At 53.2% G+C, this 27,440-nt stretch overlaps 2 protein-coding genes across 2 annotated transcripts in view; both read right to left on the reverse strand.

Annotated features, from left to right (window-relative positions):
• Positions 1 to 1,941: 1,941 nt before the first annotated feature.
• Positions 1,942 to 5,200, reverse strand: KRT36 (keratin 36; the record flags this gene model as incomplete). The annotated part of the gene is made up of 7 exons (XM_080713793.1): positions 1,942 to 2,017; positions 2,402 to 2,622; positions 2,785 to 2,910; positions 3,011 to 3,172; positions 3,624 to 3,780; positions 4,042 to 4,124; positions 4,742 to 5,200. The coding sequence occupies 7 exons, from the start codon at positions 5,198 to 5,200 to the stop codon at positions 1,942 to 1,944; spliced, it is 1,284 nt and encodes a 427-aa protein (XP_080569919.1).
• Positions 5,201 to 18,026: 12,826 nt separating this feature from the next.
• LOC308275711 (uncharacterized protein) overlaps positions 18,027 to 27,440 on the reverse strand; it is a gene marked incomplete at both ends in the record, with an annotated part of 74,392 nt that continues 64,978 nt past the window's right edge. The window contains 7 exon segments of the mRNA XM_080714063.1: positions 18,027 to 18,251; positions 18,344 to 18,469; positions 18,575 to 18,736; positions 18,926 to 19,082; positions 19,259 to 19,341; positions 20,504 to 20,998; positions 21,001 to 21,036. Coding sequence (XP_080570189.1) covers positions 18,027 to 18,251; positions 18,344 to 18,469; positions 18,575 to 18,736; positions 18,926 to 19,082; positions 19,259 to 19,341; positions 20,504 to 20,998; positions 21,001 to 21,036 — 1,284 coding nt within the window.

Consider the following 27,440-nt stretch of genomic DNA (forward strand, 5'->3'; position numbering starts at 1 on the left):
TGACCGCACAGACTCGTGTGCGTGCACAACTGAGCCAGTGAGCACTCTCTATAAACTGTAGAGTGGTTATAAAAAGGAAAACGCTGTATGATGCAAGGCTGTTGACAGCATGGTTACCTGTCAAGTCACAATCCCACGCGTCTGTCTGCTCCAACGTGGTCCCAAGGCTGTGTGATCTGTTTCCTGAACAGAAGGCTCAGACCATCCCCTGAGCCCTGGCTGTTTCCACACTGGAGTGTGATGCGCTCTGTACATTCCTGCCCTCTACCCCATTCCCTGAGCTGTAGAACAAGAACCAAAGATTCAGACCTCGGGCCTCAACGTGGGAATGGAGGGGAGGGGGCAGAGGTGAGAACCAGTGAACCGGCTCTCTACCCAAAGCTGAATGGGTCCTCCAAAGGGGTGCCCTTCTGGCTCCCTCTCCAGCTCCAAGGATGCTGCTGACAGCACCACCCACCCTAGCATCCTGCTAAGTGTCAAGCAGAGTAGCCCTGGCCCACCCGGTGAGGTTTCCTGTTTCCTACTCTGAGATCACAGACTCTTTGCTCTCATGAGCAACACTGATAGCTACCAGGTTTGGGGCACCATAGACACATTGTCCCTTGGAGGCTCCCAGCAGACCAATTTCACAGATAGAAATGCTGAGGCCAGAGAGATCGCAGGATGTGGCTGCAGAGCTGGAGAGCCAAGCCCAATGCACGGTGCCTGGTTCCACTGTGCCCAACGTTTCCTGAGGCCTGAGATGGTTTTGCTGCATCTTTCACTTCTATCAAAGGAGGCCGAGGGTTCGTAGCAGGGGCACCATTGGGGTTTTATTCTCATGAAGATCTTGGCCTCAAATAAGAGCCCAGAAACAGAGCCCAGAATAGCTGGATAATGACCAGGTCTCTGTCACTCAGCGCCTGGGGCAAGTTACTGCCCTCTTGAGACCCGTGTTCTCTACTGAAAAATGAGGAAAGGGGCCAATAGACCCAGCCTGAGACCTCCACACAGCACGATCTCTGATGAGCATGCCTAAGCCTGCTTAAGCCCCATGCCCAGACCCGCCAGTACAGTCTAGGCAGCCTGAGCTCTGCTCCACCTCAAGAGCTGGCTGTCCCCTCCCCTGCACCCCACTGTCCCTGCCACCCTTCCCTTCCCACATCCCCATGTTAGGACCCCAAGTCCACCTGACCCTCTGCCTTCACCTCCCAGCTCACCCCAACTCCCCTCCCTGGTGTGGTTGACTCTGCCTGGATTCCTAGAGTTTGGAGCTTCCTATTGGTCCTAGGACCCCCCTCTCCTGAACTGTCCCCAGTGTCAGGCAGTAGGTGACAGGTCCTGGGCAAGGGAAGAGAAGCTGGAAAGAAAAGACTAGTCACCTGGTCCAGGCAGGGCTGCTAAGGCGGACTAGCACGGAAGTCATCGCCTCTTCTTGGCCCCCCTAAGGTGGGTGCCAACAGTCAAGGCGAGCTGGAAGCTATGTCTGTTCTCACCTAGCAGAGGCTGAGGCAGCTGTGTTATCAAATAATTTAAATCACTCTGTCTTTTCCTACCACTGAGAGCCAGAGAAAACAAACTGAAACTAAACCTCACCACTTTCTGCCATCCCTGCTCAAACACCCCTGCTATCAAACCCCATGAGAAGCAACAGAATCAGCCAGAGTCGGTCAGGTTTGCTGAGCCAAGAGAACACAGTTTATTAGGTACATTATTTCCAGAGGAGCCTGAATTCCATGAAGCAAAAAGCACAGTTAAGCCCAGAAACAATACAAGAAGAATTTTGGTAGAAAAACCTTCTAAGCGGAGGACCCCTCTAGAGAAAGGTGGAGTCTTTCGGCTGCAGGGAGGCTCTGAGGCATCCTGGCTCCTTGGGCCAGGGCCCCACCCCGTGGGCCTATGGTGGCGGTCACAGCGGGCGGGGCAGCACGTGCTCCCTGGAGGAGATGACCTTCCCATCCCTTATGTCCTCAGTGATGGTGCGCAGGGAACTCTCACGGTGGGCTTGCATTCCGTGGCACAAGGGTGAGCAGGAAGCCTGAGGAAATTAAATCATGTAGGTGTGCTTGACTTGGGACATGGGACTGGGAGTCATGTTCAACAGATTTAGGGGACCAAATGAGATGGGTGGATGGTCAGAGTGGCCTTGGACTATGCCAGTGCCCCCTGAAATCCCCAAAGATAGAAGAATAAGACTGCAAAAGAGACTAAAAACTCCCAGACAAAAATGATGGTTCAAGGAGTTGAGGGCTAGGGGATTGGGTTAGCTTATCTCCCCTGGGCAGGACATAAAGCAGCCTCCAATGGCTCTGGCTTCATCCCCTTGGTCTTTGCCACAGCTCCTTCGGAGACTGACCCTTCACTTGGCATTGATGGTGGACCCTTCCTCCAGGCTGGCTCTCGGGACCCAGGGGCCACTCACTTGCAGTCTTCGCTCTCCAGCAGGCGGCGGTAGGTGGCGATCTCTGACTCCAGCCGGGCCTTGACATCCAGCAGCACCTGGTACTCCTGATTCTGCCGCTCCAGGTCACAGCGGATCTCAGCCAACTGGGCCTCCACGTTGGTGATCATGCACTGCATCTGGCCCAGCTGCGAGCTGTAGCGGGCCTCCGTCTCTGCCAGGGTGGATTCCAGGGAATTCCGCTGCAATAGGAACAAGGAAGAGCTACCAGGGGGAAGGAATCCCACCCCAAACACCCTGTATACCTATCTGCCCATAGCTTGTGTCAAGCCCCATGAGCACCCTGTACTGAGGCTGGTGGGTTGGGGAGCCTCCCATGGGTCACTCAGACAGAGGCCACCCACCATGCTGTGCTGGGCCTGCAGCTCAATCTCCAGGGCGTTGACCGTGCGTCGCAGCTCGATGATCTCCGTCTGGCAGCACTGCAGCTGCTCCGAGCTGGACACCACCTGCTGGTTTAGCTCCTCTGTCTGCAAGGCATAAGATGATGCCATGGTCAGACCAAGTGAAGCTACTTTACTGAAGGACCCCACCCAAGGAGCCAGCAGTCCTGGGCCACCGCAGCCCCACCTGGGTGTTGAACCAGGCCTCCACATCTCTGCGGTTGTTGTCCACCAGGGCCTCATACTGACATCTCATATCATCCAGTATCTTGTTGAGATCCACCGGCGGGGCAGCATCCACCTCCACATTCAGTCGGTCCCCAAGCTGGCAACGGAGTGCGTTGACTTCCTGTCGCGAGGAAGCAGGATTGCATGGGTTGTTAAAAGGACGCTGGCTGGGGAGTTCAGCTGAGCTGGGCTCACACTTGCTTCCCTCCAGCTCTGTACTTTAGCTCCCTGTGGGCGCATGCCTACTTCCTCCTGGGACTAGGGAGATTTGAGTGAGACGATACAAAGGTCAGACACTCAGAACTGTTTTCATGTGGCCCCAGTGGAGATTTAGTGTTGTGGGCAAGCGTGTGGACTCTGTGTCACCTTAGGTGTGTGACTTAAACTCTTATGCCTCAGTGTTCTCATCTGTGAAACGGAGTTTGTAATAGCCTAGCCCAATAGTCAGGATTATATAGTGAGGATGAAATGCAAGGGGCTTCGTCTAGCTCCTGGCACACAGTAGACCCAAGGGCTGGCAGCGGCTCCTTGGCTGGATGGGAGCGCTGGGGGTCAGGGGGCGCCGGCCTCACCTCCTCATGGTTCTTTTTGAGGCAGAGCAGCTCCTCCTTCAGGGACTCCACCTGGGCCTCCAGGTCAGACTTGCACAGGGTCAGCTCATCCAGGATCCTGCGCAGGCTGTTGATGTCAGCCTCCACCAGCTGCCGCAGGGACAGCTCCGTCTCATACCTGCACACACAGCCCTGCTAAGTTGGCTGCCAGGGAAGCCACGCAGAGGCAGGGCCCTGTGCCCTGCTGCCCAGCTGCAGTAGCTGACTTGAGGTCGGGAATGTGGCGGTCCTTTGCCTTGCCCCAGGAGAGAGCCAGGGCCTGTGCTTGCTCTGCCCTATTTAGCCTGCTGTGCCTTGGTTCACACCTCACCAGCTCCCAAGGACAGAAGGCAGAGGCCGGACAGCAGCACTGCGCACCTCCCCTGGCAGGACTACTCACTTGGTCCGGAAGTCGTCGGCCGCTAGCTTGGCATTGTCGATCTGCAAGATCAGCCTGGCATTCTCAGACTTGGTCAGCAGGATCTGGGAAACAGGAGGCTTCCCGTGAGGTGAGGAAGGCCCAGCAGCACAGGGAGGCACGCTGGCTCACACAGGCCATGCCTCTAAGTCCAGCAGCGCCCTCATGCTTCCTCCCCTGAGCCTGGAGTCTGGGTGTGGAGGGAGCACTGGCCCCAGGAGGGGCGACGCGAGGACATCGTGCCCATCAGTCCTGGCATCACCCCGCCTCCAGCATGATACAGACCCAGGTCCAGGCTTTGTATCCAACATTCAGAGTGATCCTGGGCAAGTTACTGAATTTCAGAATTCAACCTCCTTATCTATTAAGTAGGCCCAGTAATACCCATCTCTCCAAGGTGAAGGATAAACAAACAAATAGATGGGAAAATGTTGAGCAGGGTGCTGTACCCAGTAGGGGCTCAGAACATGTTCCTTCCTTTCCTACAGGAGACAGGGAGGAATGGCTCCCAAAAGTATAAAGCAAGAGACCTGTAGGGAAGCCTGGGTCCCTCCCCAAGGAAACCAAGGCGCCTTCTAGAATTCCCTGTGAGCTACAGTGAGGGGTGGGAAGGCCTTGGGAGGAGACAGGCTCCCCCTAGGAGTTGTACTGCTCAGCCGGAGAGGGGCCAGGTCCCTATTACCTTCTGCTGGAATTCCTCGATGGTCTTGAAGTAGGACTGGTAGTCGGGGCAGATGTATGGGATCTGACACTCGTACCACTCCCGGATGCGGGCCTCCAGCTCCGCGTTCTCCCTCTCCAGCTGTCGCACCTTCTCCAGGTAGTTGGCCAGGCGGTCGTTGAGGAGCTGCATGGTCTCCTTCTCGTTGCCATTGAAGGAGCCCTCGCAGAACCAGCCCCCGCTCCCAACAAAGCCAGAGGGGTGGCACCCAGCTGAGAGGTAGGAGCCAGGCAAACAATTCCCTAGGCCAGGGAAGCCCATTCTACAGGAAGAGATGGATCCCGAAGCACCGGCAAGACCAGAGACCCTGCAGGAGCCCACAGAGCGGATGGAGGACACCCGAGAGAGGCCGCCTGCGGTGCCACAGAGGTTCTTGAAAGACCCAGTGGAGAAGGCGGGAGTGCAGAGCTGGGTGGCCATGATGCTAGTAGAGGAAGGTTGCAGTTTAGCACGGAGCTCAGGTTCTGGATTCTCAAGGCCTCTCTGGAATGTTTATATACACTCTCCATGGGGTGTTGGCGTGTTACACATCTTTTGCTCTTGGGAAAGCCTTTTCCTAACCCAGAAAGTTAATCTCATAAGAACATGATTTTTCCTACCCATTCAAAATTCCTTGCCTTGTAAAAAAAAAAAAAATGTTGAATTTGGTTTGCTAAGTCAGGACTCTCAGTTGTTGTCATCTCTTAGCCGGCTATGAATTTTATTGCCTCTTCAAAGAGTCTGTGCACCAAGTCCCATAAACCGGGAGTGGCCCCTCACATGACATTTGATTCTTGCCTTTCCTGGGAAGGGCCCGATGTGTCCATTTGTCACCCCCACCCACTACCCCCACCCTTTTCATCTGTGTCTGGGCCACAAGGAGTGAAAAGGAAGCAAAGGGAACTAAAATTGGTGGCATACCCATGAGGAGCCGGCTCGTAACTCTCTCATTTAAACCTCATAGCAATCCTGGAGGGTGACTGGTACTAACTTCATTCTACCAGTGTGGAAACTGAGTCTCACAATGGCTAAAAAATTGCTCAAGGCGATCAAGAAACAAGTGGCAGAGCTCAGATCTGAAACCAGGGCGTTCAGACCCCAAATCCCATGCCCTCGTCCCATGGCTCCCCCATACAACTGAGGTCAAGTCTGGTTTCCAGAATTTAGGGACAGGAAACTGAGGTTCAAATCCTGGCTCTGCTGATAATTTTCCCTGTGATGGTGAGCACATCACATCTCCTCTGGGCTTCTCAGTGACCTCCATTGGAAAAGTAGAGATTGTCACCCTGTCCTGCCTGCTTCATGAAAACAGGAGGAAGATCGAAGAAGACGAAAAAAATAAAAGTATTTTGAAAAGTCATGGGGTACTGCGTAAGTGTTGGCTAGGCTAAGAAGACAGCTGTAGTTGGGGGGTTTTGTTTTGCTTGTTTTGTTTTTGTGGTACTGGGGGTTGAACCCAGGGACATTCTGCCTCTGAGCTATACCCTCAGCCCTATTTTATTTCTTATTTTGAAACAAGGACCTTGCTAAGTTGCTGAGGCTGCCTGCAAACCTGCAATCCTCCTGTCTCAGCCTCCCAAATACTAGGGTCACAAGTGTTTGTCACCATGCCAGGCTAAGGGGACAGTCATTGGTGATGGTTGGTGGTGAGACAGCAAGGGTCCCAGGTGTGAGTGCTTTGATGGGGCTGCTGAGGTCCATCTGTCCACCGAGCACAGCACAGTGGCAGTAGTGGAAAGGCGTACCCCGCCACCAATCCCTCAGCCAATCCATGAACCCATCACTGGAGAGTCTCTTCCACTGAGGATTCCGTGTGCTTGGTCCATGGGTGAGGCTGGAGGGCAGTTTCCTTTGTAGCTTTCTGAATCTCGTCCCTCATACTCCCTAGGTCCCTGAACAAGTCCTGAAGCTGGCCAGTGGCGGGCTCCCTGAACCGAGAAGGAATAAAAAGAACAGAACCAAATGCAAGTTAAACAAGCCCAAAGAGAAGACCCTGGGAATTAAGAACCAAAGATAAACCCCATCTTTCCATCTTAAGAGGCGGACTTTCCCAAGGCTTGGGGTACCTGCTCATTCCTCTCTCACAGACTTGGTTTGCAAGGCTGGCGTTTATAGAGAGATTTATGTGCTTCTGAGGTTATAATTTGCCAACCTCTTTAAATGATTTATAAGCTTCTCTTTGAAATTATTGAAGGAGGAATGGCTGTGGGGAACACACCTCACCCAGTGCAGGGGACACCCAGATAAAATGTCCAAGAGTAGCTGCTGATGGTCTCCTGGGACCGTGCTCCCCATAACCCCTCCTGGAGGTAGGATCAGGGGTGCCAGCCCCCCCAAAGCCCCAACGGCCTCAGCAACAGCTTCCTCGTAGCTGCCCCGTGTCCCCAGCTCTCCTGGCAGGGCCCAGGACTGCCCTAGCTCTGGGCTTCTCGACCTTGCCTTTGTTGACTCTGTGGGCAGGGTAATTCCGTGCTGGCTGGGGCTGTCCTGCACATCCTAACGCAGATGGCAGTCTTCCTAGTCTCCTCCACCGGATGCAGCAGCAACTCCTTGCCCCGGTTGTGACAACTGAAAACATCTAGACATTGCCAATGTCCCCTGGAAAGAAGAGAGTGACAAAATTGCCCCTAGTTGAGACCCCTGGACTATCAGAACAGACTGGGACCCTGTCCTGGTTCCCCTAAGCCCCACACTTTGTTTTCTAGGAGAACTAACCCAGAGTCAGATGTCTCTGTTGAGCCCACCCAGGCAAGTCCTGGGCCCCAAATTAACTTGTTCGTGACACAGAGCACATGTCCTACAAGTGGACTCCGAGGCCATCCCTCGCACAGCTCTTCTCTGTTTAGGGTCTCTGCCTGGTGGCCATCTGGAGTTTTGACACTATTTTTTTTTTCAATCCCTGCACTGTGACTTTTCAATTTCTTCCAGGGCAACTGAATATGCAGGTGTCTGCTGTTCCAGTGTTCTTGTCACTCTCTCGGGCATCAAGAAGGCCACCAAAGGCCAGAGAGGTATCTGTCCCCAGAGCTGTAAGGAAAGCTGTGAATCTTCCTGGAGCAGATGGCAGGCTAGTCAAAGGAGATGGTCTTTCAGCCACTTCATTCCCCAGCCTTACCTCTATTGTAGGCTGCATGGCCATCTCCCGGAGGGAGTATAGAGGGGATTGGAGGAAGGAATTCCTCTGCCCTCTCCCACTCCAGCAACTTGGACCCCTACTAGGAGTGAGGGCCACAGGAACAAATGCTCAATCTACATCAGAGGGGAGAACCAGACTCACAGGGCAGTCACCTCCTGAGGCAGCTCTTGGGGCCCAGGCCCCACAGCGGTCACCTAGCCCTAGAGAAAATCCATCATTCTGAGCTGAGTAAACTGGGAGTATCCATTCATCAGATATGCCCTCATAAAAGAATCCTTCTGAGATCTTTCCTTCCTTTCTCTCTTTCTTTCTTTTTTTAACTTTTTTTTTTTTTTGGTTGTACTGGGGGTGGAACCCAGAGGCTTTCTACCTCTGGGCTATACTCCCAGACCACCCATTTTCTATTTTATTTGGAAACAGGGTCTCACTAAGTTGCTGAGAGCTTCACTAAGTAGCTAAGGCTGGCTTCGAACCTGTGTGATCCTCCTGTCTCAGCCTCCCAAGAGCGGGGATTACAAGAGTGTGCCACCACGCCCGGCCTCTTTCTTTTTTTTTTTCTTTTTTTCTCTTTTCTTTTTCTTTTTTTGCAGTACTGGGGATGGAACCCAGAGACAGTCTACCTCCAAGCTACACCCCCACTTCTATTTTTTATACCTCATTTTTAAACAGGATCTCACTGAGTTGCAAAGGGCCTCACTAAGTAGTTGAGGGTGGCCACGAACCATAATCCTCCTGTCTCAGCCTCCCAAATGCTGGGGCTACAAGCATGTACCACCACACCTGGTTTCCTTTTTTTTCTTTCTTTCTTTCTTTCTTTTTTTCTTTCTTTTTTTTTCTTTCCTTCTTGTTGTTGTTGTTGTTGTTGTTGTTGTTGTTGTTGTTGTTGTGGCACTGGGGATTGAACCCAGGAGACTTCTACCTCTAAGTTACACCCTCAGGCCTGTTTTACTCCCCCCCCCCACTTTGGAAACAGGGTCTTGCTAATCTGATGAGAGTCCCACTACTTGCTGAGGCTGTCCTCAAACCTGTGATTCTCCTGTCTCAGACTCCCAAGTACTGGAATTACTAGCATGCGCCACCACACCTGGCTAAGAGACCATTCTTTCTATCATCAATCAAAAGTCCATTGGTCTCAGGGTCAGGAAAACTGTCCTCTAGGCCCAGCTATTCCCAGACTCCCAGCATGAGCCCCCACTACACTGTCCACAGAATTCCAGTCTGAACAAAGAAGAACCTGGACAATGAGCTGGAGGTCCATCCATCTCAGACAAGAAAGGATCAGGCACCCCAGTAGAACCCATGGAGCCCGGATGCGACTTATTCACCACCCACTCAGTCCCTGTCCCTTCCTTGTTGCTGTTCTACAGGACAAAGAGCAGCTAAGAAGGGCATCCAAGCACATCATGTGCTTGAACCCATGGACCTCAGGGTCTCCCTTTGCCACCACAAGAACCATGCTGCAGGCCTCTTCCCAGCCTTCTCCCCCATGGACAGAGGCAGCATCCACCCACCTCCAAGGTCACTGGACACTGAGCAGACACGGCAGCATATCCGAGTTGAAAAGACATCTCTGACCAACTGAGCCAGAGGCATCACTTTGTGTTGGAAGGAACTTAAAGAACCCAGGGCTAGACAACAAGGGCAAGGGCCCCGCGCCTGGACCTTGCTAAGTCCAAACTGCTCACTCCCTGTGAGCCTCAGCCTTCCAACAGGTGGATGGAGCTCAGGCCACAGTCACGGGACAGTGAGAACCAAGTTAAAGAGGTGCCTGATAAGCTGGAAATCACTTCATAGACTTAAGGAATAAAAACTACTCTGAGAATCCATATAGTCTGAGCGGCAGTTGAACACTGTTTCTAGGACACACGTGTACCACTTGCCCTGGTTTAATGATTTCTACAGCCTAACCTGGCTATCCAAAAAAAAAAAAAAAAAAACTGCCCACGGAGGCAATGGCTAGGACTGTGCCTAGGGGTTTAGCCATCCATGATGCTCTATCTGGCCTGTGACCTTTACTCTAAGAGTTTCCAAAAACCTGCAGGCACAAGTACCAGCCAGAGGATGGATGCTCTCTCTCCACCATGATCCCAGGCTTTAGTTGGTTGCGGGTGGGGGGAGAAGATGCTGTTAAAGGAACTGACCAAAAAAAATTTGGCTTTTCCCATGTCCATTTTGATCAAATGTTGAGGATAAACCAGGCGTGGTGGCGCACGCTTGTAATCCCGGCATTTGGGAGGCTGAGATAGGAGGATCACAGTTCGCAGCCAGTCTCAACTCCTTAGTGAGGCCCTTTGCAACTCAGTGAGACCCTGTTTCAAAATAAATAATAAAAAATAGATCTGGGGTGTAGCTCAGAGGTAAAATGCCCCTGGATTCCATCCTATTCCCAGTACTGGGGGGGTGGGGGGGGAAAGGATGTAGCCACTTCATTGTTGTAAAGAAATCTCCACCCTCAAAAAAGACTCTTTTACAAAAGCCAAGATACCAAGCCTGAGTCCCCTTCTTCCCAGCTCTGAGCAGGTCCTTGATACAGAGGCACTAGACGTGGCCTGTCACAGGACAGAAATTAGTTCTCAAGCAGGGTCTCCCTTCCCATGCTTCTCTGGGCTTTAGTCAGGACTGGCCGGCCATCACCACCTCGGGACCCCAAAGGCGGGCAAGGAAGCACACTAGACAGCAGCCACAGGGCAGCCGGGCCACCTACCAGCAGGCACCCGTGGGCACAGGTCACTCGAGAAGGCCAGTGGCTTCTGGTCCAGGTCTCATCTTTCTGGTTTTCTCACATCATCTACTCCAAACTCGAGGTCTATACACAGATCCTGGAGAGTGCCCCATCCTATGCAACACCTAAGAAATGCAGGTCCCGTATCCTAACCTCATCAGACCCCGCTCAGAAAATGGGGAGACCCACAACTGACCCTCATTTCCCCCTCACTTCCTCCTCACGTGAGTACTCTTTCCTTATAAGAGAGAATTTGCTCAAGCCACAAAGAAGCACCTGGTGTTCCCAGCACCTCCCCTGAAAAGCCTAGTTACTATATATTCTGTGTCAAAACACCACATGCAAAGCTCCTGCCAAATCTACTGCGGGCTTGTGGCTTATTCTAGTACAGACATGCAGCGTCAGGCACACAAAGTTGAAGAGGGCATTATAGGAAGAAAAGAAGACTTACAATTAAGACATTTCTCACCACCCACTTAATTTTTTCAAAATACCCAGGAAAGGTCTTATTCAGTTTATTGTTTTGTTTTGTTTGCAGTAGTAGGGACTGAACCCACGGGCGTCCTACCTCCGAGCTATATCCCCAGCCCAAAATTTTATTCTTTTTTTTTTTTTTTTTTTCGGTACTGGGGCTAGAACCCAGGGGCATTCCACCTCCAAGCTACACCCCTAGCCCTATTTTTTATACTTTATTTTGAAATAGGGTCTCACTGAGTTTCAAAGGGCCTCACTAAGTAGCTTGAGGCATTACAAGTGTGGGCTGCCACACTCGGCTCTTATTCTTCATTTTGATTCACAAATAAAAATATTTCATATTTCATATTTGGGGCATACTCATACTAAAACGTTCCTGATTGTCTATCTGCAATGCCTGCTTAACTGAGTGACCCCAGTGAGGAAGAAGTATGTAGCTGCTCCTTCTCCCTTCCCCTGATGGCCTGTCGCCATGACTGGCTGACACTGGAACAGGTACATCAGGCTTCCCTTGAAGATGGTACCTTTGGGTTCCCCTAGCCCTCCTCTCAACAGCTGCCATTTTTGCCTCTCCAGGCTAAGGGAGCAGTACTCAGAGGTACAAGGACTGAGCTATCCTCACCCTGTCCCAGCACCTCAGCGACATTCCGTCCTGATCCCGGCTGCATTCAGCAAGGTGACTCAGACCTTCCCCGGGCAGGATTTCGCAAGTCTCTCTTTGCTCCATTTCCCACTTCCCCAGGTGTCCCATACCTCTGCTCCCCGCCACTGTCACCAGGCCCCATAGGCTCAGGACTGTCTGAACACGTACTAAGTAACAAAAGAGGCCTTCCTCTCCCTCCCTCCCCGGCTGCTCCTCCCCAGAGATCTTCAGGAGGGCTGATGAGGGTGGTCATGGCCCTCAACAGCAGCTCCTCCTTAGCTTCTAGAGGTAACTCTTACCGGACGAGGCCCATGGGCACCCAGCTCCCCAGCATGGTCCCAAATCCCCAGTGGGTCGACCTTACCCTGATTAAGGCCTTAAAACTCCCACTGTCCCAGGGACCAGAATTGCTCTAGAAAATTCATCTCCCCCAGAATACAAAAATATATTTTCTTTCCCCTGGAGGGTGGTCTTGGCAATTGCCCAGAGCTTCATAATTCTGCTCCAAATGACCCTTGCCGTGGAGAAGACACCGAAAGCCACCCTGTCCCCGTCTGAAGCTTACCTCTCCCGTCACCTCGCGGCCACGCTCTTACCACCAAACCCCAGGGCTCACTATCCTGCAGCTGCCGGCTCTTCCTGCACAGACGCACTGGCCGACGGCTCCCATCTAGAAGAGTCCAGGGCTTCTCACATGGATACAGAGGCCCTAACTCCCCCCACCCAGTTTTTATGGTCTGGAGAATTCCTGAGCATCCTTTCTCTCCCCATGTGCTTAGAACACCTGTGGTTTGTGGGAGACGTATGGTCAGGCCCACTGGGAACCAGTATCTCAATGTCCCGCGTCCCCCTCAACTCAAGTATCACTTAACTGAACCATAAAGTGAATTCCCCCAAACACCCTGTTTGATTGGATTCCATAGTCCGCATTTACTGGGGCTGCCGTGCCGTGGATCTAACACCCTTACTGCTAACAACAGCATTTCTGGGGCCAGGTCGTGGGCTCTAGGCTGTCATTAGCCACGCTGTATGCCATGGGTTTTACTTTCAAGCTGCTCTGAGATGCTTGGATGAAAAAAACCACAGGGTTATTAAGACTGGATATAAAAATAGACCAAAGAGTGATCGTCAGTGATTGCCAACTCTCTCAGATACTACCCCTACCAGGTGCCTGGATGAGCCTCAGTAGTACGACCTATCTCCTCCGAACCTTCCCGGCATGGGGTAGAGTGTGAACAGCTTCCCCACGGCCCCCAGGAGCTGCTCAAATGGATGTACCCCCATGTTCCCTGCTCTGTCCCAGCCACTAATAACCCTTGGAATAGCATCCGAAGGGACACGGGCCCCCAGAGCTCCTGAGACACAGGGACCCAGGCAGGGAGGAGGGATGGGCCCCAGCAATGGCATGGGGGACACTGGAGCAGTTCCTCATCACACCCCTTCCATCCACCACAGCCCTGCAAGACATTGCTTCTGGTCTTCCCACAGGCTTATGTCCTGAGGTCTGAGGTCCAGCACAAGGCCCTTGCCAGGACAGCCCATGCACCCCCATCTCATACTCTGCATCTTCAAGGGTCCTCAAAGCTGCTACCTGAAGCGAGGAGCCATAGGCATCAAAGGGGTCTCAGGCCTGGAACTCAGCCCTGGGCCACACCTCTCCAAGTGGCCAGCCGCCCTGCTCAATGCGGGGGACAGACAGGGCCTCCTGTTGGGACCTGGCTAGGGAGGAACAGGTCTAGGCCCTCTGCCCTGGGTCCCAGCAGGCACTGGCCTGCTTTCTGGCGTGAGTCTGCCCCCTGCAGGGCCCCAGCGGGACAGAAAGCCCCATGGGGAGGGCAGAGATGTACTGGGGGTGGAGCCTTGTGGACAGGGAGGGGGGGCCTTTGGCTGGTGCTGAGGAGGAGCCGGGAGCCCACAGCAGCAGCAGCAGCAGCAGCAGCAGAACAGCGTTTGACCACCTTGGTGCAGACCTGCTGTGTTGAGCGCCTCCTTCCAGAAAGAGGGGTTGATTCCTCTGCCTCCTGAGCACTGAGGTCAGGAGCTGAACATTCAACCCCTGGCAAAGGACCAGCCAGAGTCTCAGAGAGCACCTCGGGATCCCGGATCCCAGCTCTCACACTACCTGGGACTCGATCTATGGGTGAAAAGGGCACCGCGATGCCAGCTCATGGGATTGGTGTCGAGATGAATAAAATAAACACAAGCATGAGCTTCGTGGGGCGCACGGCACCAGGCTCAAAGTCTCCCCTTCGCTCTCGGCCAGGCTTCTCATGCATGGACGTGTGTTCCTTCCCCATCGCTGACACAGAAATGAGTCAGGCACTGAGGGGACAGGGTTGTTTGCGCACAGCTGTAGCCCTAGGAAGCAGGGACGTGAACTCAGGTGGCCGGGCACGCAGGGCCACCCCCAGGGAGGGGCAGTATCCACCCAGCAGGTCTCATCGACCTGCCCTCACTCCAATGGCTGCCCCATGCAGATGACTAAGGGGATAGAAAGATTGAGTCCTGGACAGAAAGGCAGGATTCCCCACCCCTGCCTGTCCTACTCCCAGGCCAGAGAGCTGGGGCACCGTCCTTCTCCCAGCCCAGGAAGGCTCCTGGGTTGACTTTGACAGAAACATCTAGCCTGCCTCACCCTGCTTCCCCCAGACCCCTGAGAAGGAAGGCCACAGAGGTTCTCTGGGTCCTCCCTCAGGCGTGGGTGGAAGGCTCCTAGGCTGGAGTCCCCACCAGTCCTAGGATCCAGCCTAGGTCATGTCTCAACATAGAAAACTACTCTCACACCCCCTTGAGGTCCCCAGTACTGCTCAGGATGAGGGCAGGGCTGCCCCTAAGTGACCTCGGCCTGGGTCTTAGGGAGAGAGACTGCCCTGAACCCTGCAAGGCCTGGAATCAGGGCGCCTTGGACAAGTCGTGGGCAGCTCAGCCTTGAGGACCTACACCCTTCTCTCTCTGGGGTCGGGGCTCTTCTCCCTGTGCCCTCCAAGTGCTTACCTTTCATTTCCTGGGGCTTCCACGTATTCACTCCTCATTCCTCCTCCTGTGCATTTACTCAGTCCCTATAACATGCTAGGAATGAGGATGTGGATGGCTATCCCTGCCCCGAAAGAACTCATGGGTGGAAAAGGAGCTGAAAGGGTCATGAACAGAGATACTGTTTACTGAGCACTTACTGTGTGGCCAGGACTGCTGTTAAGTGCTCAAATTTAAAAACCCGCAGGGGAGGTAGCACTTAGCAGAGGAAGAAGCGAGTCCCAGGAAGATGAATTTGTACTGGGTGACAAATGGAGCAGTGGTAGAGCCAGGATGCACCCCAGAGCCGGATTACTGACCCCTGTGCCCCCCCATTGTTGCCCTAATGGCCATCAGCACAGGGGACCTGGCTGGGGACTGGCTAGGGGCCTCAGAAAAGACCTACCCTCCAGCCTAAAACCCCATGGCAGAACTCAAACGGCACCAGAGAGGCCATTTCCAGTTCCTTAGTTCATCTGTTCCTTTAATTAGCACTGGCACAGCCCCCACCCCCACCCTGTCTCCAGCAGGCTGCTGAGCCCCAAGGTGAGAAAGAGCCAGCCCTGCCCCTCAGAGCACACTGTCAATGCCGGGGCTGGCGGGTACATGCGTGTGTGCTCTCAAGTGTGCACCACTGCAGCCAGAGCCAGGGAGGAGGGGTGTCCATCTCAGCCTGGATCTTGAATAAAAACCTTGTAGCCTCCAATAAAACAAAGATAGAGGTGCAGAGAGAAAGAGGAGGAGGAAATTCATGCTGAGGACGCTCGTGGAGCAAGGGCCCCTGGATGGCCAGCCATGTGGCTGCTTGACCAAGAGCAATTTGAGGTGGCAGCAAGACCTCGGGGTATGCTGGGAAGGTTGGTGCAGGAGCCAGGGCTGGAGGGAGGCAGGAAGGGGTCAGATCATCCAGTCTGCGAGCCACCAGGGAGTCCAGACTTTCTTTGGTGGCCAGAGAGAAGCTACCAGGCCATCTTTAAGCCAGAGGAAGGCTAAGTTTTATCATCCCTGCTGGACTGTGGTGCATGGATGAAGGACAAGGTCAAACTGGAGGCCAGGAGACCAGCAAAGAGGCTGTGGCAGCAGGCCCAGGAAGGGTGTTAGAGCTAAAACAACATCCATGGGATGGATGTGTGACAGGTATGAGCCAGGAAAGAGACCAAGGAAACTGCTGGCTCCTGCTTGGATTTCCAGGTCCTCTGGGGCGGGGATAACAAGAAGCAGACTGGGAGGGTGGTGTGCAGGTGTTAGGAGACGATGCCCTGTGCACAGTTCGGCAGGTGAGTCTGAAGCCCAGAGGGTCCTCGCTGGAGATCCAGGATGGCCCAAGGGGAGAGTGGAGCGTAAAGAGAAGACATCTCTACCAGAATCCAGAGGGCAAGTCAATGCGCCAGAGCACGCAGAGCCAGAGGAGGCCTTGACTCTACCCAGAGGGGCAGGAGAGAGCTAGAAATGTGGAGAGGAGGGAGGGTGAGGCCCCTCCCTGAGTTGTGATCTGGCTCCCTGAGTGGTTCAGAGTTGCAGGACCTAGGGGAGGCTGGGGAAGGCAGCAGGCTGGATGCCTCCACCGTAATGAAGCCCTCAGCCTGAAAGGAGGTGTGCTCTGTGCAAGAAGCAGGGATGGCAAAGCTTGTCCCAGGCCTCCCTCTCCCCAGTCAACCCTTGACTGGCCCCCCACAGCCTGCCCAGAGCCCTCTGTACCTTTCCCCCCACGTTTCCCCAACCCTGACTCTCCTATAACCCCATGCTGCCTCTGCTGCTGGCTCTCTGTCGGGCTTGTCCACCTGGCTCCCTGGCTGTCTCTGATGAGTTCCATTTGTCCCTCCTTGTGGGCACCATTATTTGGCAGCTGCCGTGTTCTCTGAGTGTCATTGTGGCACCCATGTGCTCAGGGCTCCGTGTGTTGCATCCCCCTCCATGGGAAGCCCATAACCCGTGGGGCGCCTAGCCTCTCAGCCCCTCCCTTCCCGCCTCACCTGGGGCCCCAAATCACAGCCTTAGCAGGGGTACTCTCAAAAACCAGACCAGAATCAAAATTAAGTTTGCAAAAAGCCAAGAAACTTTATTGAATCATGGGTTTTTTTTAGTAGAGAAGTTGGGAAAACAGAGTAGGTGGGGTGGGGTGGGGTGAGGTGGGGTGGGGTGGGGTGGGGTGGGGCCAGGTGGGGAGGAGAAAAACTGGCCAGGAGAGAAGAGCAGGACATGGGGCTCAGGGTCCAGGGGGCAGGCCCTGGTCCCCACAGCTTGTACACCCGCCACCCCTCCCCATCAGCTCTCTCCTGTGGCTGCTGGAGGCAGTGGGGGAAGGTCAGGCAGAGTTAAGATCTAAGGACGGCCAGTGTCCGAAATGCGGCGATTTGAGGCACTGACACTAGTGGTACTGCTGACATTTCCTGGGAGACAGAGAAAAGGAGATGAGATGTGCTCAGGCTGGAGTAGACCAGCCTCGGGCAGGCCAGGGTCCCCAGGAGAGCTCACAAACTCTAATTAGTCAGGGGTGTGTTGATGGGGAATCTATTTTATCATCCCCAATGGTAGCTTTCTCCAAGACAGCCCAGTGGCTCTATGGGGCAGAGCCATCTATCTTAAAAGGAAAATAAGTGTGCAAGTGACCACTTCCACCCAGGTCCCGTACCTTTGCTCAGGAACCAGCACTGCCTCCCCAGACCCCACCAGGGCCCAACCCCAGCCCCCATTAAGCTGGGCCCTTACCTCCAGCGGAGGTGAAGCCGGTCATCCTGGAAGGGAGGAGAGAGACACTTGTTAACAGGGCAGTGAGGACAGGTGCTTGCCTGTCCATCTGTCTGTCTGAGAGCCCTCAAAGGAGATATTTTTGGCCCCAAGATTGAAAGCATTTGCCAGAAGCCTTATCCTTCCTCTGATTCACTCAGCACCCCACCCCGACCTCCACCCCTCCCCTTAACGCAGGGGGATAGATAGCTGGTCTCCACAAATGAACTGGAGGCGCTTAAATCACCAACTGAATAGCTTCCTTTGACTGAGCTGCATCTAAGCTAACAGTTTCCCAGTGGGAGATGTTCCCTCCATGTCCCTATTCCCACCCGTTCAATCAAAGGATGTTTAAAAACACTGAGCCTGCAGCCTGCTAGGGGAAAGGTCCTTCGGTCTCATTAGAGAGTGGAGGGGAGCTCTGGTCCCAGCTCTTCTTCCAAGCTATTTAAGCTCAGACAAGAACAGTCCCCTCTCTGACCCCTACAGTCCTGCCCACTCTCACATCCGCGGATCCTGTGGCCACTTTGCCCAGTGAGAAGCTACCGAGGACCTACTTGGAGTCCTGGCCCTCCAGCAGGCTGCGGTAGGTGGCGATCTCCTGCTCCAGCCGCGTCTTTATGTCCAGCAGCATCTTGTACTCCTGGTTCTGGCACTCCATCTCACTGCGGAGCTCGCTCAGCTGGGCCTCGATGCTGCTGATGAGCCCCTGGATCTGCTGCAGCTGCAGGGCGTAGCGGCACTCCGTCTCAGCCAAGGTGCTCTCCAGCCCGGCTTTCTGGTGGGGCCAAAAGGAAGAGGTTATGGAGGAAAGGCAGGCCGGAGGGAGACCTAGAGGCGGCGGCCACTGGGCAGGGGCAGCAGGGGTACCATGCTCAGCTGGGACTGCAGCTCGATCTCCAGGCTCTGGAGTGTACGCCTGAGCTCCGTGATCTCTGTCTTGCTGGTCTGGATCATGACAGCGCTGGAAGACACCTCCTTGTTCAGCTCTGCACTCTGAAAGTTAAGCAGAAAGAAAAGGATTGGAGAGGCCCAACTGGAAGCCCCGGCCTAAAAGGCTGCATCCTCCTGACACTACCCAGTGGGTAAGAGGGCCAATACCTTGCTCTGGAACCATTCCTCAGCATCCCGGCGGTTCTTCTCAGCCATGGCCTCGTACTGCTCCCTCATCTCGGCCAGCACGCGGGTCAAGTCAATGCCAGGCGTGGCGTCCATCTCCACATTGACCTGGCCCACCACCTGGTTGCTAAACTCCTTCATCTCCTGTAAGGATGGGAAAGGAAGATGTTCGTGATGCTCCTCTTTCTCCCTCTTCTTGGCTCTGAGGGCTCATGGTGTGTTCTGGAAAGCACTTCTAGGTCCCACAGTGGAGGGCTGTAGGCTGCAGCAGAGGGCCGCCATGTCTCACCAGCGGTGACTGAGACCCATGGAAGCCCATCCTCCCCTTCTCACCTCCTCATGGTTCTTCTTCATGTAGACCAGCTCCTCGTTCAGGCTCTCAATCTGCATCTCCAAGTCAGTCTTGGACAGGGTCAGCTCGTCCAGCACCCTGCGCAGGCCGTTGATGTCGGCCTCCACGCTCTGGCGCAGGGCCAGCTCATTTTCATACCTGAAAGATTAAGAAAAGATTTAGAAAAATAAAAAGCAAGACACAGCCCTTCCTTTTCACTGGACTCTGCTCTTCTCCAAGAGCTTCCATACCAGGCACTCCAGTGCCCTTGATCAGTTGAGCATTTCTCTAAAATGAGAGACAGCTTGAGAAAAGAACAGGGGAAATGAACTCACTTGAGCCTGAAGTCATCTGCAGCCAGCCTGGCATTGTCAATCTCCAGGATGACCCGGTTGTTGTCAATGGTGGCTGCCAGGATCTACAAAATACAGAAGGGAACTTTTGGAGAGCCCTCACATTTGGGAGCAAACATAGGCAAGACTCTGCCTTTTAACTGTCCTTGAGCTGCGACCAAGCACTTCTCTTAGGCTCCAGCCCCTCCTCTGTGCCGGTGTGTTCTGTCATTTTAGCATCCCCTTCTGGCCAGGATAGTGGAGATGCAGGAGGTGCACTTCAAGGGAACCATCCCACTGAGCGCATCTGTGGGTAGTCCTGTCCTGCCAGCCTCAGACCTGCCACCTTTCTAGGTCCCGGTCTTGAGAGCCCTTAGGAGGGACTCAGTGTAGCTCCATAAATTTTGTGGTAACATCCCTAAAATCTGGTCTACCAACTGAGCATAGGGGAAATCCAGCAACTACCCCTATCCACTTGCATCTTTTGTCCATATCTTTATATTCCAGTTCACTTAGAGCCCATCCTGCATAGCTGGGGCTCAGCCCAGGCTGGCAGATTTCTGTTCTAACAGGCTGGCATCACTGCATGATGAAGAGGCCTCACCGAGGGATCCAGGTTCTGCGCTGCCAAAGCCTCTGCCTCTTTCTCTCCCACTTAGTTGTCAGTACAGCCACTCCAAAATAAACAGTTATTCCCAGAACGATGAATGAACATGTCTCCCTTTCCGTGTTGATGTTAGCCATTCATAGTGGCTTTTAAAACTGCCTGTTTCCAAATAACCCAATGGGTTAAGATTGCAGAGATCAAGTCACTAACAACATAACTGTTCAGGAAGCCAAAAGAAAAATGTTTACATGAGTTAGAGCATCACTAAACATGAAGGATGGGAGAAAATGCATTTAGGACTTGGTGGCGAAAGATTCGAATTTGGAGCCGGGCGTGGTGGCACATGCTTATAATCCCAGCATTTGGGAGGCTGAGACTGGAGGACGGCGGTTCATGGACAGCCTCAGCTACTTAGTGAGGCCCTGTTTCAATAAAAATAAAGAATAAAAAAAAATAGGCAGGGGGTATAGATCAGAGGTTGAATGCCCCTCTATCCCCAGACCCACAAAAAAAAAAAAAGAAAGAAAAAGAAAGATTTGAATTCTCCCCTGCAAAAAGGGTGGTGGATTCCACCCACACCTAGATCCTTGAGATGTCATGCATCCTGGCCTCGGAACCCTTCTTAGCAGCTGAAGGCTCACCTTTTCCCGGAGCTCTTCGATGGTCTTGTAGTAGGCACTATAATCCCTCTCTGGGCTAGCTGGGCTCTGCTTCAGGTGCCAGTCTCGGATCTTCACCTCCAGGTCGGTGTTGGCCTGCTCCAGGGCGCGCACCTTGTCCAGGTAGGAGGCCAGGCGGTCGTTGAGGTTCTGCATGGTGATCTTCTCGTTGCCGGACAGGAGGCCGCCATCGCCACCGCCGAAGTCACCGAAGCCACCGCCAAAACCGCCACCAAAGCCACCTCCAAAACCACCTCCGAAGCCACCACCAAAGCCACAGCTCATGCCGCCCCCATAGCCTCCAGCTGATCCTCCGGAGACAAACCGGGATGAACAAGAAGAGAAATTGCGGCCCCCGCCCAGCTGGCAAGAGCCGCCTCCGAAGCCACCTCCGTAGCTAGTGGTGGAGCTCTGCATACGGCAGCTCATGGTGCAGCAAGATCGAGAGCAGGTGCAGACAGGAGCTTGGCTTGGCTTGGGTTGGCCTGGGCCGAGGACTGTGGCTCTTCCCCGGTCTGGACGCCTTTTATACACCCTTCGTGGGGTTGGGACATCCTCTCCCTCCCTTCTCCACCCTCCTGACCTGGTGCCAACTCCAATTCGTTTCCCACAAGCCCAGTTACTTTTGCTCCCCAAGGTGGGTTGTTTCTTTTGGGGCGGCTTTTTTTTTTTTTAATCCTTAACAAAAGGAATGATTCAGAGGAACCAGTGTTCTGCTTAAGACTACCCTTTTGACAACCCAATTCTGCTTCATCTCTTCACCTAAAGATCTCACACCACAGGCTGTCAGCCCCACCCAGTATCAATCAGAATGGGGACTGACTTGCAACGGTCTGCCAGGGAGCCTTGGTAAAGAAAAAAAAAAGGTGGCCCTGTGCTTTGCAAGGTCACCGTAGCCCTCCACGTCCCTTCTTCTAAATGGAGTGCTCTGAATCCTCCTTATGCTTCATCTACGACAGGGCTCCGGATGGCTCGAATGGCAAATGTTGTTGGTCCTATAGAATCAACTGCCTTGAACACATTTAAGCTGAGCAAGAAATGTCCCCTAAGACCACCAGAAAAAGTAACAATGACAAGAGAACTTCGGGGACCTTAGAGACCAAGTGCAGTTGAGGAGGAATCTGAGGCACAGGAAGAGGAAGTGCTCCTGAACACCATGGTAGGTCAATCCTCAGAGCCCTTGCCACACGCCAGCACTGGGCTACGTATTGTATGTCACTGTCTCTTTGGATCTTTGCAGCAGCCCCAAGAAGTGGGTCCTATAGAATCCCCATTTTACATGAAATAGAGCCACGGCTTAAGGGTAGGGTCAGAAGCAAGCCCCAAATCTAGTCCTGCCTGACACCAAGACTGATTTTTCGGCCTATTTCTCATACAGTGAAGTGTATAAACCTTAGGTGTCCTGTCAATAAGCTTTTGCTTGTAGAGTGCACCACCCAGCACTTTCCAGCCCACCTTGGACGTTTTCCAGTAGTTACCCATGCCCTCCACTCCTAATGCAGCCACTCTCCCAGCTTCTGTCACCAGAGATTCTGAGATTCTGAGCCAGGGGCTACTTGCTCTCCCAGGAACACTGGAGAATGTCTAAGGAAATTTTGGTTGCTGCAATGGAAGAGTATTACTGGTATGGAGAGGGTCTGGAGCTTCAGGGATGTCTTCATACATCCTAGAGTGCACAGGAAGATTGATCAGGCCAAAAACCTCACCGTAGTCAGGACTGAGAAGCCCTGGATCAGTCTGACTGACGTGTGGGTTTGATATTCCATGATACTGTCTTAGGAGCTCAGCCAAGTCCAGAAAGAAGCTACTGCCTGCAGTACCTGAGCAGGGCCCTCTCCCGTGACGTCTCTCAGTGTATTTGACTAAGAAGGAGGGCCCAGAACCAGGGTCTCTTCCGAGGACCCGGAACGTAGCTGAGATTCTTAGAGACTGCTTAATCACACTGCCAGAAATCATTCAGGCCAGAAGAAAAGGTCTTGCGGTGGCCCCTCGGAGCCCAGGATAGAAAGGAAGTTTCCAGGGCTGAGAAAGGAGGACCCTGGCCTGGGGCTCCCCACCCCCGCTCTCATGAGCAGAGTTAGTTCTAGCCACGCAGCCACGGGGTCTGTACAGGGTGAGGCCCAGGGCCACGGTAGGGTGGCACAGGCATGAGAATGTTCTAGAACCCCCTTTGCTGGTTCAGCAAGAGCGGCAAAGGGAGATGTGAGTCAGGACTTTGTCGCCCTTTGTGTTTTGGGGTACAGAGGCCATCGCCATCCTCTGTTCGTCCAGGAGGCAGGCAGTCATGCCAGAGAGAGAGCCAGGGTGTTCTGTGAGGCTGGGGTTGGGGCTAACCCTGCCCCTGCCCTGCCCTCCCGACCCCCAAACTAATGGCTCAGCTCTCCCTCTGAAAATGTGTGATCAAGCCCAAAGCAGGAGCCCTGGCTCACTCCGTGGAAGATCAAAACTGAAAAGATTAGTGGAACCTGCTGAACCTGGGGTGAGGATGCTGACAAACAGGTTAGGGGCAACGCCTCCCTCAGTAGCAATGCTGCAAATCCTCCAGAGCCCCACAGAACAAACACAGGGTGGTCATGACACCTCCCCTCCAGGGTCAGGGCCCAGCGCCTCCCTCTCAAGCAGCACTCCTGGAATGCTCCCCAAGGCAGGCGAGCCCAGAGCCTGCGGAGCTGGGGGCTCTTCTGGGGCAGGAAGACACATCCATCCCAGGGACCCAGTTCTTCCTCTCTCTGTGCCAGCTGATCTTAAACTTTCTGCTTTGCTTTTTGGCAAAATAACACCAAATCCAGTCCCTTCCCCAGTTACATTGCAAGGAAAGGAGAAGGAAAATGGCTTTCGTGTCCATGCTGAACTCGCTGCCATTGGGTCTCACAACAATGGGAGAGGGTTTTCTAGATGACACAGCTGAGGTTCAGGGAGGGCAAGTCGCTGGCCCTAAGTCACCATGCAGCCAAAACTTAAATCTGACCTCTAGCTCTCGCTACTCCTCAGGGATGTGTTGACAGCCTGGCCATGAACTCAGGTGTGTGGTCGCCCAGTATTTCATTCTGTGACATGGCGATTTATAATAAAATGAGTGTATTTTTTCTTTTTGGTCTTTTCCTGGCAGAGACCTCCTAAAACCTTCCATAGTTCCTAGGTCCTCGGAAGTTCCTGGTGGCATGAGCATCCTGATGGTGCGATTCTTATGGGGGTGATTCTTGATGGGCCACCCAGAGAGGGGAGCAGGTCACCATAATGACTTTCAGCACCATAGACCCCTCCCATCCCCTGAGAAGAGAAGAGGAGTCAAGGATTGAGCTGATAATTGATCATGCCTACATAATGAAATTCCTAAACTGTAGGGTTCAGAGAACCAGGTTGGTGAATGAGAGGACATCCATGTGCCAAGAGGGAACCACACTCCAACTTCTTAGGGACAGAAGCTCCTAAACTTAGGACCCTTCCAAACCTCACCTATGTATTCCTTGGCTGCTCACGTGTAGCCTTTAAAATACCCTTTGTTGCCGGGTGTGGTGGCGCACGCTTGTAATCCCCGCGCTTGGGAGGCAGAAACAGGAGGATCGCACAGGTTCGAAGCCAGCCGCGCGCGCTGGCTTAGGAGACCCTGTTTCCAAATAAAAATGTAAAAATAGGTCTGGGAGTGTAGCCCGGAGGTAGAAGGGCTTCCAGGAACCCCAGTACCACCAAAAAATAATAATAATAATAAAATAAAATAAAATACCCTTTGTAATAAACTGGCAATAATAAGTATGCTGTTTCCTTGGGTTCTGTGAGCTATACCAGATAATCGAACCCAAGAAGGGAGACGTGGGAACCCGGGACTTGTAGCCAAGTCAGACAGAACTTGTGGGGAGCCTGGGGACCTGCTATTGGCTATTGGCATCTGAAGTGGGAGAAGTCTTGTGGGACTGAGCCCCTGTGCTAGGGGTCTGTGTTCTAACTTGGGTTAGTGTCAGAATTGAACGGACTCAGAGGATGCTCCATTGGTGTCAGAGAATTGATGTGGGGAAACCTATGAGTAGAGAGAAGTAGTAGAGTGGCTTGGTTTGGCCATATTCCCCATCCTATATATATTAAAAGATACTGCACAAGCTAATAAGCGTTGAACACTATGTCAAACACCCTGCATGCGTGATCTTATTTCAAAACAATTCTACTATGCTTTTCATACCCTTTTCCAGATGAGGAAACTGCCCAAGACTGAAAGCTCAGTGGGGGTGGGGGGGGGGTCAAAGACAGGATTCGAACCTCTGGCTCCAGGATCTGTGTATAAACTGCTTTCAGACCAGTGCTAGCACCATCCCCATCCGGGCAAGGGCGCCTGTTGCCTTTCCCATTCTCAGGCCTTCCTAGCACCCCAGGCCCTTAGATGACCCTGCTTCCCACAGCGGCCAGGCCTGAGCAGCTGGCAGCTTGCGGGGTCAGCTTGTCTAGTGTCTGTCACTGGTCTGAGCTCCAAAACTTGGGGGCATATGGGAATAATCACATAACACAAAACATCGGAAAACTGTCATAGGAACTTTCCCATCCAACCCCCTCCTTCACAATGGGGAAACTGAGGCCCAGGACAGTGGCAAAGAAGGAGAAAAGCATGGATGTTCAAGCCGGCCACCAGCTCATCGTGGACCTTACATTGAACCAGCGTCTACGTTTCCTGCAGTGCATTCCCCTTCCAAGTCTCTGGCTCTCAAAGCTGTGTTTCTGCTCACCAGATTGTTCATCTTCAGAGCTGAGATTTTAACCCTGTCCCCCCAGCTCCAAATGCAGAATTCCTTGCTTGGATCGGGCACCTCCCTCCCTCTCTCCCTACACTCCAAGGGGCCCAGAATCCAGGACAGCTAACCCACCTCCCAAAGGGTCTCAAGGGTCCGCACAGGGAAGCGGCCTGTCCTGAAAGACAGCCAGCCTAGGACGCTCTTCCTCCTCAGAGACACCTGCGTGGCACAGCACTACTCACAAGTCTTTTCAGACTAGATGCCTCAGGCCCTGGCGTGTCTACAGTGACCAACTTTAAAAATCTCTTTTACATCACCGGGCTTTCCAGAAACTCAGCAAGATCAGCAAAGACTAAATGAAGTGAACCTGAGTCTCAACGCTCCATGTGCTACCAACCAGCTGTGTGACCTGAAGAAAATTACTCAACCTTCCAGGGCCTCCATGGCTACAACTGAAAAACAGGTATTAGATGAGTTAGGATCTGAAGCTTCTCAAATACCTGAGATGCAGGAGGCACTGGGCAGGTGGAGGGCTGCTATTACCTCCCTGTTACAAATGAGGAAATGCAAGGTCATTATTACTAGACGACCTGTCCAACAATCCTCTGAGCCTCCAACAATCCTCTGAGCCTCCACCCTGCCCTGACACATGGCTTTGCCATCTTCCCTCTCTGGTCCTTGCTGCCACCGTGGTACCCACAGCAAGCAGACGAATGCACATGTTGGTGCATACGTTGTTGCTGGGTTTTGTTTGTTTGTTTGTCTTATGGTTCTGGGGGGTTGAACCTAGAGGCCTTCTACCTCTGCGCTCCACTCCCATTCTTTTGTGTGTGTGTGTGTGTGTGTGTGTGTGTGTGTGTGTGTGTGTGTGTGGTACTGGGGATGGAACCCAGGAGCATTCTACCTCCAAGCTGTACTCCCAGCCCTATGTTTTTATTCTTTATTTTGAAACAAGGTCTCACTGAGTTGCAAAGGGCCTCACTAAGTAGTAGCTGAGGCTGTCCGAGAACTGCGATCCTCCTGTCTCAGTCTCCCGAATGCTAGGATTACAAGTGTGCGCCACCACACCCGGCTTTATTATTTTAAAATAAGGTCTCACTAAGTTGTTGAGGGTCTCACTAACTTGCTGAGGCTGGCCTCAAACCTGCGATCCTCCCATCTCAGCATTCCAAGTCCTGGAATTACAGGCATGTGCCAAGCCTGACTCAGATGATGTATTTCTATTTTATTTCTCCCATTTCATCGTAGGCTCCCTGAGGACAGGATCTTTATCAAATGTACCCCCAAACACTGCTCCTGGCACAGGGGAGCCCTCATCAAGTGCCCGAGAAGTGGGGAACTCTTTGTCTGCTGGGCCTAGGGATTAAACAACAGAGTGGCATCTAATGGATCACCCCAGCTGCCCACGCAGGTGACCACCAAGTGGACACACACCCAAGATACTAGAGAAGAACGTGGAGGAGAAGCAAGTTCATGTATCAGTTCAACCAACATCGATTTAGCCCCCATGCTAAGGACTCAGCAGAAAACCTGGCGCCTGCTGTCACAGAGCTAAAAGTCCAGGTTCCTCTCTGAGGTCCCAGGTCTCTCTCTAACAGACCTCAGCAGTTGTCTTGTCCAGCCAGACTCCTCAGTGTACAGCCGGGTAAACCGAGGCCCAGCAAGGAAAAGAGACCAGCCACGGCCCTCAGAGAAATAGTGGTTGGCATGCCCCGTGACTGCTCTAACCTGAGCGGAGAGCACACCCACGGCCCTAATCTCCAGTCCCAAAGCCGCCCTCTCTCAGTGGGGAAGGGAGGGGACATCGCCTGCTGTCTGCTTTCCAGATTGGCTGGAAACCAAGCCCAACCTCTGCCCGGGGCAGGCAGAAGGTGCGCCATCTCTGCCGGGAAACTATTTAAGCACTCAACAGGGCATAAGCCAGCCCTGGGTGCCTGCATCTCGCTCCAGGTTCAAGCTGGGGACAGGACTCGGCAAATTCCAAGGACCTTTCTGACAGTCACATAGGGATCTCAGGAGAGCAGAAACAGGCACTCCAGGGAGACAGAAGCAGCTCCTCCTTCAACCCCCAACTCAGAGTCTGGCCCAGAGTGAAGGCGTGCAGATGCGGCCACAGGCTGGGTCCTCCCTGACTCTGCTGCAACCTTTGCAAAGGTTGTTATTTTTGCAGTTAAAAGCAGAGCCTTGTCATTTGCTCAGAA

The sequence above is a fragment of the Muscardinus avellanarius genome, assembly GCF_963383645.1.
Source record: "Muscardinus avellanarius genome assembly, chromosome: 16".
In the NCBI taxonomy this organism is placed as follows: Eukaryota; Metazoa; Chordata; class Mammalia; order Rodentia; family Gliridae; genus Muscardinus; species Muscardinus avellanarius.